The sequence below is a fragment of the Elephas maximus genome, chromosome 7 (assembly GCF_024166365.1).
Source record: "Elephas maximus indicus isolate mEleMax1 chromosome 7, mEleMax1 primary haplotype, whole genome shotgun sequence".
Taxonomy (NCBI): Eukaryota; Metazoa; Chordata; class Mammalia; order Proboscidea; family Elephantidae; genus Elephas; species Elephas maximus.
The window spans coordinates 126,091,546-126,106,322 of record NC_064825.1 but is presented as its reverse complement, the minus strand read 5'-3'; the positions used below and the strand labels follow the sequence as shown (position 1 = coordinate 126,106,322).

The window sequence follows — 14,777 nt, the reverse complement described above, 5'->3', positions numbered from 1 at the left end:
TGGGTGGTTTCCTCTGACTGGTTCCTCTTCCCTTGCCCTTCAGACCCACTTGAGCAATTCACTGGCCTGATGGGTCTTGATAATTAAATAGCTCATTCTCAAGTCACACTTTAACTTGGTTCCTCACAAGAAGTTATAAGAACTCCTGCTGACGATCAGGAGGCCTAGGGGTAGAGCAGACCTAGGAACTGGTAAGCTGAGGAGACAAAGGCAGCGCTTGTCCCTCCATCGCACCAAAAGACAGGAAGCAGATCATAGGATCAGAGGCCCAGCCCCAGCTGCTGTTGCAAAGTCTGACCCCATGACCTTCAATGACCTCCTGCAGCAGGTGGGGGGTGTGGGCCGCTTCCAGCGGATCCAGGTCACTCTGACCGTCCTCCCCATGCTCCTGTTATTTTTGCAAGCTGCTCTGCAGAATTTCACTGCAGCCACCCCCACCCACCACTGCCGCCCACCTGCCGACGCCAACCTCAGCAAGGATGGGGGGCTGGAGGCCTGGCTGCCCCGGGACAGGCGGGGGCAGCCTGAGTCCTGCCTTCGCTTCACCTCCCCACAGTGGGGACCACTCTCTGCCAACGGCACAGAGGCCAACGTCACAGGGGCCACAGAGCCCTGCACCGATGGCTGGATCTACGACAACAGCACCTTCCCTTCCACCATCGTGACTGAGGTGAGGACCTGGGCTCCCTGCCCCCCTCCCACCCCTATGTCTCCATCTTATTATCCCCCCACACAGACACAGAAGGTCTGAATGTGGGAAGACCCTGGAACTATGAAGAGCTTTGCCCAAAATGCAAGTAAGAGAAAGACGGTTGGAGTTATGGGACTTCCTGGGAGCAGAGACATGGAAGTCCTTGCAGAAAGCTGCTGTCTGTCCCCAGCACCCACTAGACAGAGGGAGACACTGCCACAGGAGTTAATGTTCTTCATGGGTTCCTCAGGAAGTCAAAGAAGCCTGGGGACTGGAGAATTCCAAGGGGTGTTGGAGGTGGGAAAAAGGAGGCAGGAGGCATGGGGGGGGGAGGATGGGAAGGATTCTTGAGGGGCAGGGGAATGGGAGTGATTCCTGAACAGGAGGAGAGGAAGTGGGAGGGATTGCTGGGGGCGGGGGGAGGGATTCCTGAGGAGGAGGTCCTGGGCTCAAAGTCCCAGGTTTCTTGGCTTCATCTAGTAATCTCTTTCAAGCAGCTGGGGCCAAGAGATGGACAGCAGCCAAGGAGCTAAGATAGGAAAGAAAACAGGGCTAACAGGGCTGTGGGGGTCCTTTCATCTATAGTGATTTAACGCCCCCACCCCCAAACACACACACACCCAAATGTAGAGTCATCCTGGCCTGCTGAGTGGTTCATCAGGCCTCAGTCTGCACTTAGTAGCTGTCATATCGATTGTGCTCAACAGCTGTTCTAGTCAGTGGCTACAAGGAAGAGAAGCCCTCTAAATCAGCTCATGGGAAAAGGAGGCATGGCTGCAAGGATACAAATATCTTAGAAAATCCAGAGACAGAAAATAAAGTGTGCTCAGGCCTCACGTAACCTGGAACCAGGGATGGGAACACCAGAGGTATTCATCCTTGTACACCTACTTGGTTCCCCTCTCTCCTCCACCTGCTCCTTCTGTGTGCTCATCTTACAAGCCCACTGCCAACCAGAACTTTTCTCTGTATCTTAATTCAAATTCTTAGAAAGCTCTGATTGGCTGAGCTCAACACATTGATGAGCCTCCCTCCTCCCACTTGGCTCAGAGGGCCACACCTCATCTAATTAGCTGGTCTGGATGGGAGTATGGTGGAATTATGTGCCCATTAGAAGATGCCCTGAGAAAAGGCCATGGTCAGGCATAGCCCCAAACTCACCTAATGCAGCGTGTGTCTGAAACTGAAGCCATACGCCCACTAGACAGACTCAAGACACAGAAGAAGAAGGTGACTAAGTATCCTAGCCCTCCTCCCTCTGATGCACATAGGCACCTCCACCTATTGCTATCCCTTAAGTGCATAGTTTTGTGCATATGGGATTTTCTTCATTATTCTCCAGTCTTAACCCAAGCTCCGAGCTATCCTTGCCACCCACCTGAACTTGTTGTACGTGATCAGTCCTCCCTGTTCTGCTCCCCCATCTCTCTCCTTTTCCCCACTCTCTGCCTTTCAAGGACAAGATTCCAGGAACTATCAAACTACCTATGGCAGGTAGGTTGATCCAAAAGCTCCGGTTTCTTGCCATCCAGAGCAAAGTATCTAGGTGAGTGGGCACCTTGGATTTCCATCTAAATGGAAACTTGCTAGTAATCTCACCGTTTTTCGTTTTAATGACTACAAGGCCAGATGCACACAGTTAACCTATTCCCTAAGACAGTTACGGATACATTTGAATGGAGACGCCAGTATTAATCCAATGCTCTTCTAATAGGCCCTGTAGACGGGACCATAATCCACCTGCCACACACGGGGATGGGGCAGTAAAAGACCTCTTCTCGGGGTCAATAATGTTTCAAAGCCTGTGGTTGTGTCAGGAAAGCATCTCATTAGAATAACGGCAGCTTACAAGTATAACCCAACGTGAAGCTGGACCTTCTGGTTGGTGAAGCAAATGAAACGGCTCACAAGCCAACAGGGGCTACTTAAGCAAGAAGCTTAATCATAATGAAGACACTCCATCCCAGCCCACATGGCTGTATCTGGCAAGCACAGGAGCATAACACCTGAAAGAAACCAAATCCCATCCCGTCCCTTGGAAGGAATTCACAAATAGCCTAATATCCCAAAGGGACACTTCGGTACTCTGAATGCAAAGCAATAAAATAAATACAAAAAGAAAAAGATGCCGGCCATGAGTTACAATAAAAACTCTGCCTGAGATCTTCTTGTTGTTTTCTTGTGTATTAAAGTGTCTTGGGCAATAACCAGCAGCTCCTATCTGAGCCTATATTAGTCAGGACCCTGTTTGCAAGACATCGTAACTCCAATCAAGCTAATTTAAGTCAAAAGGTGTATACAAAAACTCCTATAACCAAACTACAAGACCGGGAGAGGCGAAGCTGTCTCTAAGGACAACGGGAGCCAAAACCGTGGGTGTCGTCATGAACCTTGCTGGCTCTCATCTCTGCTTTTCTTTGCATGTTCAGCACATCTACAGTGAACAAGAATTCCCCATAAGGAGGTTATGTGTCATTCTGGGATTACTCCTGATAACTTTATGGCCAGGGAGAATAAGGTTTCTGTCTCCCAACTCCAACTTTGAAACTTTCTAAGAAAGACTGATTGGTTGGCGGGGTCATGTGCTTGCCCCTTGGTCCAATGACTATAGGGCAGAGTGGCATATGTTATCATGAATGACCCAGCCTGAGCCACTTGTCCATTCCTGTACTGCAGACCAATAATAGCTACGATTTCATCTCTCTACTCCCTGGTTCCACAGCCATTTGTTTTCTTTTACTGCTTTTCTTTCCTTTGAGGCCAGACTCATAACATCCCTCATTTATTGTATCCCTTATCAAGTCAGCAGCACAAGACTGTCCTAGGCAGCAATTCTCTTAGTCTGCCTCAGATCCACCACTGTCTATTCCTAGACCTTGCTTCCTGTTAGTGATAAAGAAGCCCTGGTGGCACAAAAGTTAAGTGTTCGGCTGCTAAACAAAAGGTTAGCAGTTTGAACACACCCAGTGGCTCTGTGTGAGAAAGGCCTGGTGATCTGCTTCCGTAAAGATTGCAGTCAAGTACGACCAAATACCTCATGGGATCTGGTTCCTTGATTTAGAGGTTTAGGGTCATGATTTCATGGGACATCCCAGTTTATGGTCTAATAACATGTTTAGTGCTTCTGTTTTACCTCTTGGTTCCTTGGGCAGGGCCTGGGGTCTTAAAAGCTTGTAAGCAACCATCCAAGGCATGACAATTGGTCTGTATTTGCCTGGAGCAACAGAGGCAGAAGGAGAGTCAGGAATAGAAGGAGGAAATGGAATGTGTGGCTAATTGCCTTCATGGACAACCGCCTCCTTTATGCCATGAGACCAAAAGAACTGCAGGGTGCCCAGCTACCATCACTGCACATTTTGATCAAAGTTTCTATAGAAGAATCCTAATCACGAGGGGGGAAAAAATGCAGAACAGAATTTCAAATTCTCATGGGCTCCAGACTTTCTGGAGCCATGGAGGCTGGATGAACCCTTGAAACTACTGCCCTGAGGTAATCTTTAAACCTTAAAACAAAAATATCCCCTGAAGTCTTTTTAAAACAAAACAATAATTTAGCTTAACCAGTAAAAAAATGTCTGCATTGAACATTGTGCTCTTTTAAGATTTATCTATACAAGATCAAATTGACAACAACAATTTGAAAGATTAGACAGAAAACTTAGGGGGCAGTGAGTTTATGTTAATGGGGGAGGAACAACTCAGAAAAGGAGGCTGAGAATGTTGGCACAACTTGAATGTAATCAATGTCACTGAATTGTACATGTAGAAACTGTTGAATTGGTGCAGTTCTGCTGTGTATATTCTCAACAACAACACCAGAAATAAAGTAAATTATATTTGAAAAATTATTACAGCCAAGAAAACCCTATGAGGCAGTTCTATTCTATCACATGGGGCCGCTGTGAGTAGGAATCAACTCACTGGCACCCAACAACAACAGGAGCACAGAGAAATATTTCCTCCTCAGGGGTTTCAGATCCACATGAAGAGAACACAGATGGTGAAAGCCTGTACTAACCCTAGGGTGATACCAGCTCCATGCAACCATTGCTTTGGCAGATAACAAGCACTTTAGAACAGATCAGGGGCAGAGAGAGTCTGTCTGACTATTCAGTATCCATTGTGCAGTTTCTAATCTGGCTTCAGTTTCATTACTAGACTACGTACAGATTTGGTTTTATTTGCACTCCTTTGACTTCTTGCATCTTTCCTACATCCTCTTGCTTCTTATCCTTTCATTCCTCAGGTTCCTGTCCATAATATCCTTGACCCACTTACCACTGTATGTTCCATGTGCATTCTTCTCCTTCCTTCTCCTCTCCCTCTTTCTCAACTCCACGTCTACTCCAACTTTAGATGTCCTTACAAATCCTTTTTCTCTGAGTCACATTTCCAAATTCATAAAATTAAAAAAAAAAAAAACCTGATTAGCTTAGTCCAGCCCCAGGGTCACATGTCTTTTACAGAGCCAGTTGGTTGTGACCAGGGAGGGATAGGTTCATGGGGTAAAATAAGACTACAGGAACTCTGTCCTGGAGGGCGAGGGGTTAGTGCTCAGAGAAGAAAGAGTAGACTGGGATGCCCAAAATGTCTTTCACATGGTTTAAAATAACCAAGAGAAGGTGATGCAAGAGTGAGTAGCTGGGGGAGGGGAGGTACTCCTCATGTGCTGGACCCAATCCAGGACTGTCAGCCTCGCCAGAAGAGAGGGACTGGGGCTTCCCTGGGGCCACACCTAGCTCTCCTTAACCCCAGCTCTTCCTTCTTCACAGTGGGACCTGGTGTGCACACACAAGTCCTTGCCCCAGCTGAGTCAGTCCTTATACATAGCAGGGTTGCTGGTCGGAAGCTTGGTTTTTGGGACCTTGGCAGACAGGTCAGTGATGAACAAGGTTGGATCAAGGAACAAAGGCATGGGCACTCTAGGCTGGACATGGAGGGGAGGCTGGCATCCCTGGGGGTCCAGAGAGAGACACAGTCTGATCTATCCAAGCCTAACCATGTCTGGCAAGTCTGTAGGAATCATTCAATGGTCCAACAGCACCTTCCATGCCTCTTCTTATTTCAGTTACTCCTCACAATTGCCTTGTGAGGCCAGCATGAATGGTATTATTATGTGCGTTTCACCGAGGAGGAAACTGAGGTTCAAGGATGCTAAATAACTAGTCCAAACTGCCTAGAAGGAACCCAAGAAAGCTATCAGTCGTTAATTCTGAGGAGCAAAATTGGAAAGAGGGAGAGAATTTTTTTACTTTTCATTCTTCATTACTATATTGTTTAAATTCTTATAATCATTACTTTTATAATTTACATGTATTACTTTTATCATTTTAAAAAATAAATATCGAATGTCTACTTATTTAAAAAGTACAGTCACACAGCCAACGAGTGGCAAAAGCAGGACTGGAATCCATGTTTTCTGACTCCCTGAAGAAGTCTCTTTCCATCACTTCTGCGCTCTATGTGACGTGTGGATGTCATAGAAACAAACACAGACTTAAGAATCAATAAGAACTAGAAAAGGCTCAGATACATTTTTTACTGTATGTCTATGTACAAGTCACATAACCTCTCTTGGGCTTTGTTTTTCTATCTAAAAAATAGGGGTAATGATCATAACCCCATAGGGTTGTGGTGAGGGATGAATTAGAGACTGAGAGAATTGGGTCTAGCACAGTACCTAGAACTCAGTGTTTTTTGCCCTAACTTTGACCTTCTTCCAGGTCAAATCATGAGATGGGGAGCAGGGACAATTTTTCACAGAATAAAATTTTAAGTATTAGAAATGTGATAGACAGTCAAACATACACGAAATCAGCTTTAAACCACCCAATGCTGTCTAGTCAATTCTGACTCCTAGTAACCCTATAGAATAGAGTAGAACTGCCCCATAGAGTTTCCAAGGAGTGCCTGGTGGATTCAAACTGCTGACCTTTTGGTTAGCACCTATAGCTCTTAACCACTAGGCCACCAGAGTTTCCTAAAACCAAACTCATTGTTGTCAAGTCAATTCCGACTCGTATTTTTGCAAATCAGCTTTATCCTTCGTAAAGTATAAACCACAGTCTTATCTGTCCTATAAAGGCATAAACTTTGCAAAGGTTTCCCCAAAAAGAGAAATTAAAAATCACAACAAAAGACTGTCTCCTGAGAGAGGTTTGACAGGCATGATCATCAGCCAATAGCAGAAGAATCAATCTCAACCCAGGGTAGCAGTTCCCAAAATTCAGAAGGCTGTTAAAAATCAGGTTTCCAGCTTATCGTCTGGATAGTCAGCAAGCCTTGAGTGGGGCCCAGGCATGAATTGTCTTCAGAGTCCCCCTGTGATTCCAAGGGTTTGGGCCCTTCTAGACAGGTGTGAGGAGTCTCTGAGGGGTGCAAATGGCTAACACACTTGACTGTTAACCAAAAGGTTGGAAGTTCGAGTCCACCCAGAAATGCCTCAGAAGAAAGGCCTGGTGACCTACTTCTGAAAAAAAATCAACCATTGAGAACCCTATGGAGCACAGTTCTACTCCGACGCACATGGGGTCGCCATGAGTTGGAATCAACTCTACGGCAGATGATTTACCCAGGTGTTTTTTTTTTTCTTTACTAGAATCTGTCAGGACCCTGGACAGCGGCAACCCAACAAGCCTCCAAAGGCTCAGAGCCCCCAGATCCCAGCCCTCACCCTATTATTTCCCACTTACCATCTGAACACCTACCTCAAAGTCACATGTAGCCTCACAAGCATTTGTTAGATTGCCCAGGGCACCAGGGACCCTACAGCCAGGGACCTGGGGCAGGGGAGGAAGCAATGTGCTCTCTGGACTCAGGTTTCCCCTCCATCCACAGGCTGGGCCGCCGGAAAGTGCTGATCTGGGTCTACCTGCAGTTAGCGGTGTCAGGTTCCTGCGCTGCCTTCACACCCAACTTCCCAGCCTACTGTGCTTGCCGCTTCCTCTCGGGCATGGCTATGAATGGCATCACCTGCAACGCTGTAACACTGAGTGAGGAGGACCCTGGGAGGGTCAGGTTTATGCAGACTCCTGAATCACAGGGGTTCAGTGGACCCAGGGACCTGACAAATTCAGAGCTCAGCTTCTTTCCTTAGTATAAAGCTGAGTCCGCTTGTCCCAGCATACCCACCTGTCAAGTTCTCTCCTGGAGTGGGCAGTGCCCAGGACAAAAAGGACTTAAAATCATAGCATCTTTGGTGGCTTTGGCTATTTGGGGGCTAGACTTCATTTAGGGTTTAGGGATCATTAAGAAGAGAACAGACTTAATAGAGACTGGAGTGGGGTTGCTTGGAGAGGTCAGTCAAACTGTGAGCCTTTGATTCAACATTCATTTACTCAACAAAGTTTCAACACGCACTTACTTTGTGTGAGACACACCACTGTAGATACAGAAGTGAACAGAGGGACACTACCATGACCTCACAGGGTTAACAATCTACTGGAGATGGCTGCCAAGTAATTACAATTTGGTGTGCTAGAGTTTGGAATGGGGGGCATCTTGGGTGATGTAGAAGCCAAGAAATAGGGTGCTCGGTCATGACTTGGGGGGGCCAAAAAAGGACCCTGATATTAAGTTACATTCAAGCTCAGAGTTGAAAGACAGTGAAAAGCAGGAAAAGAGATGGATAACGTGCTGAAGCAGAGTTCTAGATAGAAAGAGTAGAATCTACAAGGCCCAGAGTCCAGAAAATGTGAACTACTGGAGCAAATGAAAGTGACGCAGAATGGCCTGAGTCTCACTCATCTCTATTCCTCTGGCCAAGCAAAGGCATGGCACACAGTTGCCAACCCTAAATGTTTGTTGAATTAAAATGAGTTGTTGAAAGTTCAGAGAGGTGGCTATAGGCAGGTCAAAAGAGGTTTGGGGGGAAGCCAGGAAATATGAATTTTGGGGTTGGGAACATCGAAGAAAGAGCACGTCTGGGAATTCAGAGCCTCCCAGCCCATTTCTTGCTCCACTGAAGCAACACACACACACACACACACACACACACACACGCACATGCTAAACCTAGCCCATGGTCAAACCATCCTTATATTACCTTCTGAGGAGCCTAGACTGAAAGAGCAGACTGAGCTTAAGAAAGAAGCTCTTCTGCTCCAATATAAGGTTCCTCATCCACGTGGAAGCGGCCACTGCCCACCACATACATACAAACCACACAAGTCCTAACTTCTACCTGAGCTCTGTTCCTTTCCCCCAGGTCTAGAGTGGCTTCCTATCCATGCCCGAGCAGGTCTGGGCCTCCTAATTGGATTCATCTTAAGCGTGAGCCAGTTCCTCCTGGCTGGTATGGCTTATGCCATGCCCCAGTGGCGCCTCCTGCAGCTGCTGGTCTCTGTGCCCTCCTTTGTCTTCTTCATCTACTCCAGGTGCATGGGACCTGAGGGTGGGTAGAGGGTTCACAATAAGTCACAGATAGGCATAGCGTCTCCTAGAGCACCTCCTACCTCGCCCCAGTATCAAAGCAGATCAAAGCAGAAAGAACCAATGCCCAATTTGATAGGTGAGGAAGACATGACCCAGGGGTAGGAGAGGTAGGACTGTTCCAGATCTCCCCAGAAAGCATTGGCAATCCCGGGACCAGAACCCAGAACTCCAAACTCCCAGCCCAGAATTCTCTCCACCCCTCCAAGGTACCTTGCTGCACTGGCCTGTGCTCTTCTCACAAGTCTCTGTTAACCTAGGCTGAAGTCCTGCCCACCCCCCATCTTCCCCCAACCCACAGGTTCTTCATTGAGTCTGCGCTCTGGTCCTCCTGCACGGGGAGACTGGACCTCACCCTGAAGTCCCTGAAGAGAGTGGCCAAGATCAATGGGAAGCAGGAAGAGGCAGCCAAGCTGAGTATGGAAGTGAGACCCCCCTCCAGTGACACCCCACCAGGCTTTGTCTGCCCCACCCTCACCCCACAACCAAGGACATCTGATGCTTCCCAAGGCAGGGATTGGGAGGAGGGGCCCAGAGGGGAGCCCAGGCCCTGAGCCCTGCCCATCCCAGCAGGTACTCCAGGCCAACCTGCAGGACGAGCTGACCATGAACCAAGCCCAGCCCTCAATGTTGCAGCTGCTGCGCCGCCCTGCCATTCGCCACCTTTCTCTCTGCCTCTTCCTACTGTGGTAAGTTCATCCAGTTCAGGCAGGAGATCAACAGACTGATAGAGAGATAAGCAGGCTATGAAACAGGGTAAGCTGGGAGGGTGAGAGGACGAGGAAGGTCAAATTAATCCTTCGTTCTTAGAAAACATTATTAGTTGAATATTCCTAGGGGTAGGAGTTACCTTACAACCCAATCAGCTTATCAAATCTTGCACCTATCAAAAGTAGGCCTCTTAAAACAAAAAATGGGAAGGAAGGGGGTCTATTGCTAAGTTATAAATATTTTCTCCTAGGTAATTTTAAAATGTAGTCTAATATCCAATAAATAGTATTCTATCTTTCAGAAAAGAAGGAGGATGTTCTTCTCTGCAATTGAAAAGTTTAAAAATAAACTCACAGGGGAGCAAATAGATGCAAGAGCCATTTTCCAGCTTCAATTGCTATGTAGATGTGGCATGGCTGTACCCTGAGTGTGTCATCTTCTCCCCTGCCCCAGGTCCACAAGCTCCTTCAGCTTCTATGGTGTAATCATGAGTCTTCAAGCTTTAGGAATGAATATCTACCTGATGCAGATACTCTTTGCAGCTGTCGACCTGCCACTGTATTTCCTGAGCTTTCTGTCTGCCAAATCACTGGGCCGCAGGCTTACCCAAATGGGCTTAATGCTGCTCTCAGGGATCTGCAGTCTGGCCTGTGCAATGGTACCCCTGGGTGAGCAATGCCCCCGTCCTTGCTCCTATTCTGGTTCTTGCTCAGACTCAGCTCCATTACTGGCCCAATCCAGCTACCTAGAAGCATGGAAAAGGCCTAAGGACCTTCTAAACCTTTCTCAGCACCCTTCCATCGCCTCTGTTCCCTTCCAGATCTGTTATTCCTTCGCATCACAATGGCCATGTTAGGAAAAGGCTGCATTTCTTCCTCCATGAACTACATTGCTATATACACAGGGGAGCTGTACCCCACAGTAATGCGGTAAGTGAGGCTTGGGGGAGGAGTCCTGTAACAAAACCATCAGACCCTAGAGCAGCCAGAAGACTTCCAGCCAAAAAGGGCTCGAAGGTCAATCAATTTTTTTTAAGATGAGAAAAAAGAACAAAAGCATACAGAAAGCAGGACGAATCAAAAACAAAAAGATGGGTTAAATATATCCAAATATACAAGTAACCACAGAAAATGTAATTGGATGAAATTTATCAATTAAAATCCAAAGATGTTCCAAGCGGATTTTTATTTTTTGCAGTTTACAAGACTTGTTTAAAATGTTAGTACATGAAAATGTCAGATATATAGAGATGGAAGAAGATATACTAGGAAAATATTAACCAGAAGAAAGATAAGTAGATATATTAACGTAAGTCAAAATAGATTTAAGTCATAAAAGTGTAATGGTTAAGAACATAGCTCTGGAGCCAAAATGCTTGGTCCAAATGCTCAGTTATCTTACCTGTAAAACAAGGATAATTATAATAATAGTAGCAGAAATAAATCGAAAGCAAAGATATAACATAGAGACTCAACAAAACAAAAAAATTGATCTCCATAAATATCCATAAAATAGACAAATCTCTGATTAAAATAATTGAGACAAAGGATAGAAAACACAAACAAATAATATTAGGTATAAAAAAGGGACAGGCCTATGGGTCTGGAGTGATTAGAAAGATACAAGAAATCTATGAACACATTTATGGTGATAAATGTAAATGTTTAGATGAAATTGACAAATACCTAAACAAAGATAAAAAAAAAATATGGTGATAAATGTAAATGTTTAGATGAAATTGACAAATACCTAAACAAAGATAATACAGAAAAACTAGTTCTAGAAGAAATTAAAAGCTTGATTAGTAAACTTTACAATTTCACCAAAAAGAAAACACTAGGCCCAGATAATACTACAAGGGAGTTCTATCATACTTTCAAGGAATAAGTCTTCCAGTCTTACATAAATTTTTCCATTAATGGGGAACTAGGCCAGCCCTCCCACTGCAAATAACAAAAGTACACATGTAAACTACGTATAAATGTATGGTGTTTAAAAGCACCAAAGAGCTGGAAAGACAGTAAGCAAAAATCAGGCCAACAATCTCAGGGAAAATGGGAACCTAGAGAGGAATGGAACCCTGGTAGCACAGTGGCTAAGAGCTATGGCTGCTAATCAAAAGGTTGGCAGTTCAAATCCACCAGCTGCTCCTTGGAAACCCTATGAGGCAGTCCTAAAGGTCACTATGAGTTGGAATCGACTCAACAGCAATGGGTTTGGGTTTTTGGTTGGAGGTAAACAGAGTACCTGAGCACCAAAGCAAAACCAAAATAACACCCATTGCCAATGAGTCCCACTCATAGTGACCCTAAAGGACACACTAGAACTGCCCCAAGGATTTCCAAGGAGCAACTGGTGGATTCGAACTGCCTACCTTTTAGTTAGCAGCCAAGCTCTTAACCACTGCACCACCAGAGCAAACACTATACTTAATGGGGAAATTTAGATGCATTCCCTTCAAGATTAGAATCAACTGTTTAACACAGTACTGTTCTAGCAACACTACAAGGGAAGAAAAAGAAATAAGAAATGTAAGAGTCAAACGGAAAGAGTTTTAAAAAATAAAAGGAAAGATTTTAAAACGTCATTATTTAAAGAGAATATGATCATCTGCCTAGATAAACCAACACAATCACTAAATAATTAAAATTAATAAGAGAGTTAAACGAGGATGCTGGATACACAATCACATTACCAAATTATCAGTAGCAATTAACCAACTAGAAAATAGTTTTAAAGATTAAATTACCAGTCAGAAAAGCACTGAAAGCTGGATTTTATTAGGGATTTAACAAAGGATACTGAAGAGTGACATGGAGAAACTTTTTTTAAAACTCTTTTTGATCATAAATATTATCTAAGTATTATCTAAGTAAATGGTCCTTGATCTTCATCAGTAAGTGCTTCAAATGACATGATGGCAACTGGTAATAAAAATAAAGGGGAATAAATAATTTCAGGGGGAAAAAGGAAGGTCTTGCAAGACAATTGATAACAGAGGGTCATGAACTAAGGAATATGATTAACTCAACCCTCTGCAGCTGAAAAAAAGAAAAGAAAAGAGAGACTGGGAGGCTACTTTAGATGAACGGGGTGATCAGATATGGCTCCCAGTCAAGATCAAAGGTGAACAGCTAATCTGAAGGCTTTATGGTGGAAATAAAGGGTCAGGGCACAAGATAAGAACTGATGCAGGCAGGGAGCAAATCAGGTATAGATTTACATGGAAGTAGGATTTTATTCTGGTACAATGGGACATCACTGGAGGATTTTAAGCAGGGAGTGAAACGATATGAGTTATGGTTTTAAAAGACTGCTTTGGCTTCTGCATGAAGAACAGGCTGGGGAGAGGGGCTCAAGGCCAAGAGTAGACACAGGAAGAACAGTCAGGAGGCTACTGCAGTCCCCCAGGCAGATGAGAGTGGCTCAGAGTTCAGTGGTAGGCAATGGTGGTGGAGACGGAAGGGAACTGACTCTGAATGTGTTTTGGAGGAAAACCTATCCAGATTTACATTTTGAGTGGGGGAAAACAAGGCAACAGGAGGTATCAAAGGTAATTCCTAGATACTTGGCTTGAGCACATGGGTGATTGGAAGTGCCGCTTATTGAAATGGGGAATGTCAAGGGGAGGAGCAGGCTTGGAGGTAGAAATGAAGAGTTCCTTGACCATATAAAATTTGGGGGCTGTTTTATACATTCAAATGAAGATGTAAAGTAGGAGGTTATACGTAGAGCCTGGAGCTCAGGAGACGGTTGGTGAGTTATTCACAGTCACATAGCAGGTTCAAATTGGGACTACAACTCATATTTCTTGGTTCTCAAGCCATTTGCTTCCCAGCTTTCCTTTTAGCCAAGTTAAGTACAAGTATTTGACCCTGTGGCAAGTGTGAAAAGAGGAGGCACAGGGTGGCAAACAGCATTAAGGCATTCACAGGGCCCATCAGCCTCACTAAAGTGTTCTTCCTCCCCACAGGCAGAGGGGTCTAAACATCATGACAACCTTGGCCAGCTTAGGAGGCACCCTGAGTCCGCTGGTGGCCATGACAGCCGAAGTCTACCCTTCCCTTCCTCTCTTTATCTACGGCGCAGCACCTGTGGCTGCCAGCAGCATCACTGTTCTCCTGCCAGAGACCATGGGCCAGCCACTGCCCAACACAGTGCAGGACGTCGAGAACAGGTGGGCTGCACCCTCCACTTCCTCCCTGTCCTCAGAGCTATAAGAAGCTCACGGCCACTTGGTCCAGCCCCCTTGACTATTAAGGTTAGATCCAGTGAAAAGCAAGGGCTTACCCAAAGTCATTCAGCCAGACCCCGGTGGAGCCAAGGCTAGAATCCAGGCCTCCTAACTCCTGGGCCAGGGCTCTGTTCCCACAAACAGGCTGCGTTCCCTGGAATCCTCCTTGAGACTCTTCATTCTTAGAAACAGTGGGTGGTTTGGACAGAAGGCGAAGCAAGTGAGCAAAAACATCTAAAAAGAAAACTAGTGAGTGGGCAGTGCCCAGGGAACCCCCCAGCTCTGCTTCTGAGCCCTGCTTCTCCTTCTCCATAGGTGGAAAGAAAAAGTGAGGCAGAAGCAGCAAAAGCAGCAAATGGTCCCACTCAGACCTCAGCACAAGAGAAGGACGGACTCTGAGGATTGAGAAGGGGCCTTGTAATGTCACAGGCTGATCTTTGGGGCCAGCTCCCCTGAGGGTGGAAGGAAGAAACCCCTGTATCTCCTAAATATCCACACCAAGAGAAGGAATGAAAAAACAGCAGCTAGAGTTGGGCAGGAGGGACCTCTCCTGGGCTTGTAGTTTCAGAGAAACACCTCCCCTAGGCCCCCACTTCCAGTCAGACTTGCCCACAACCACTTCATTAAAAATAACAATACACAGCCTCTCCCATTGTTCCCTCTGGCCCAAAAGCAGTGTCCACTCCACATTAGCCAGTCCTCGGTTCAAGA

General features: G+C 45.7%; 1 protein-coding gene across 1 annotated transcript; it reads left to right on the top strand.

The window, feature by feature from the left end:
• The first annotated feature begins 301 nt into the window (after window positions 1-301).
• LOC126078995 (solute carrier family 22 member 6-like) lies at window positions 302-14,465 on the top strand. The gene is given in 11 exon segments (XM_049889863.1): window positions 302-670; window positions 5,464-5,567; window positions 7,529-7,683; window positions 8,898-9,066; window positions 9,423-9,546; window positions 9,695-9,810; window positions 10,286-10,500; window positions 10,653-10,761; window positions 13,806-14,009; window positions 14,382-14,428; window positions 14,431-14,465. Coding segments are annotated over 11 exon segments (1,647 nt in total).
• The last annotated feature ends 312 nt before the right edge of the window (window positions 14,466-14,777 follow it).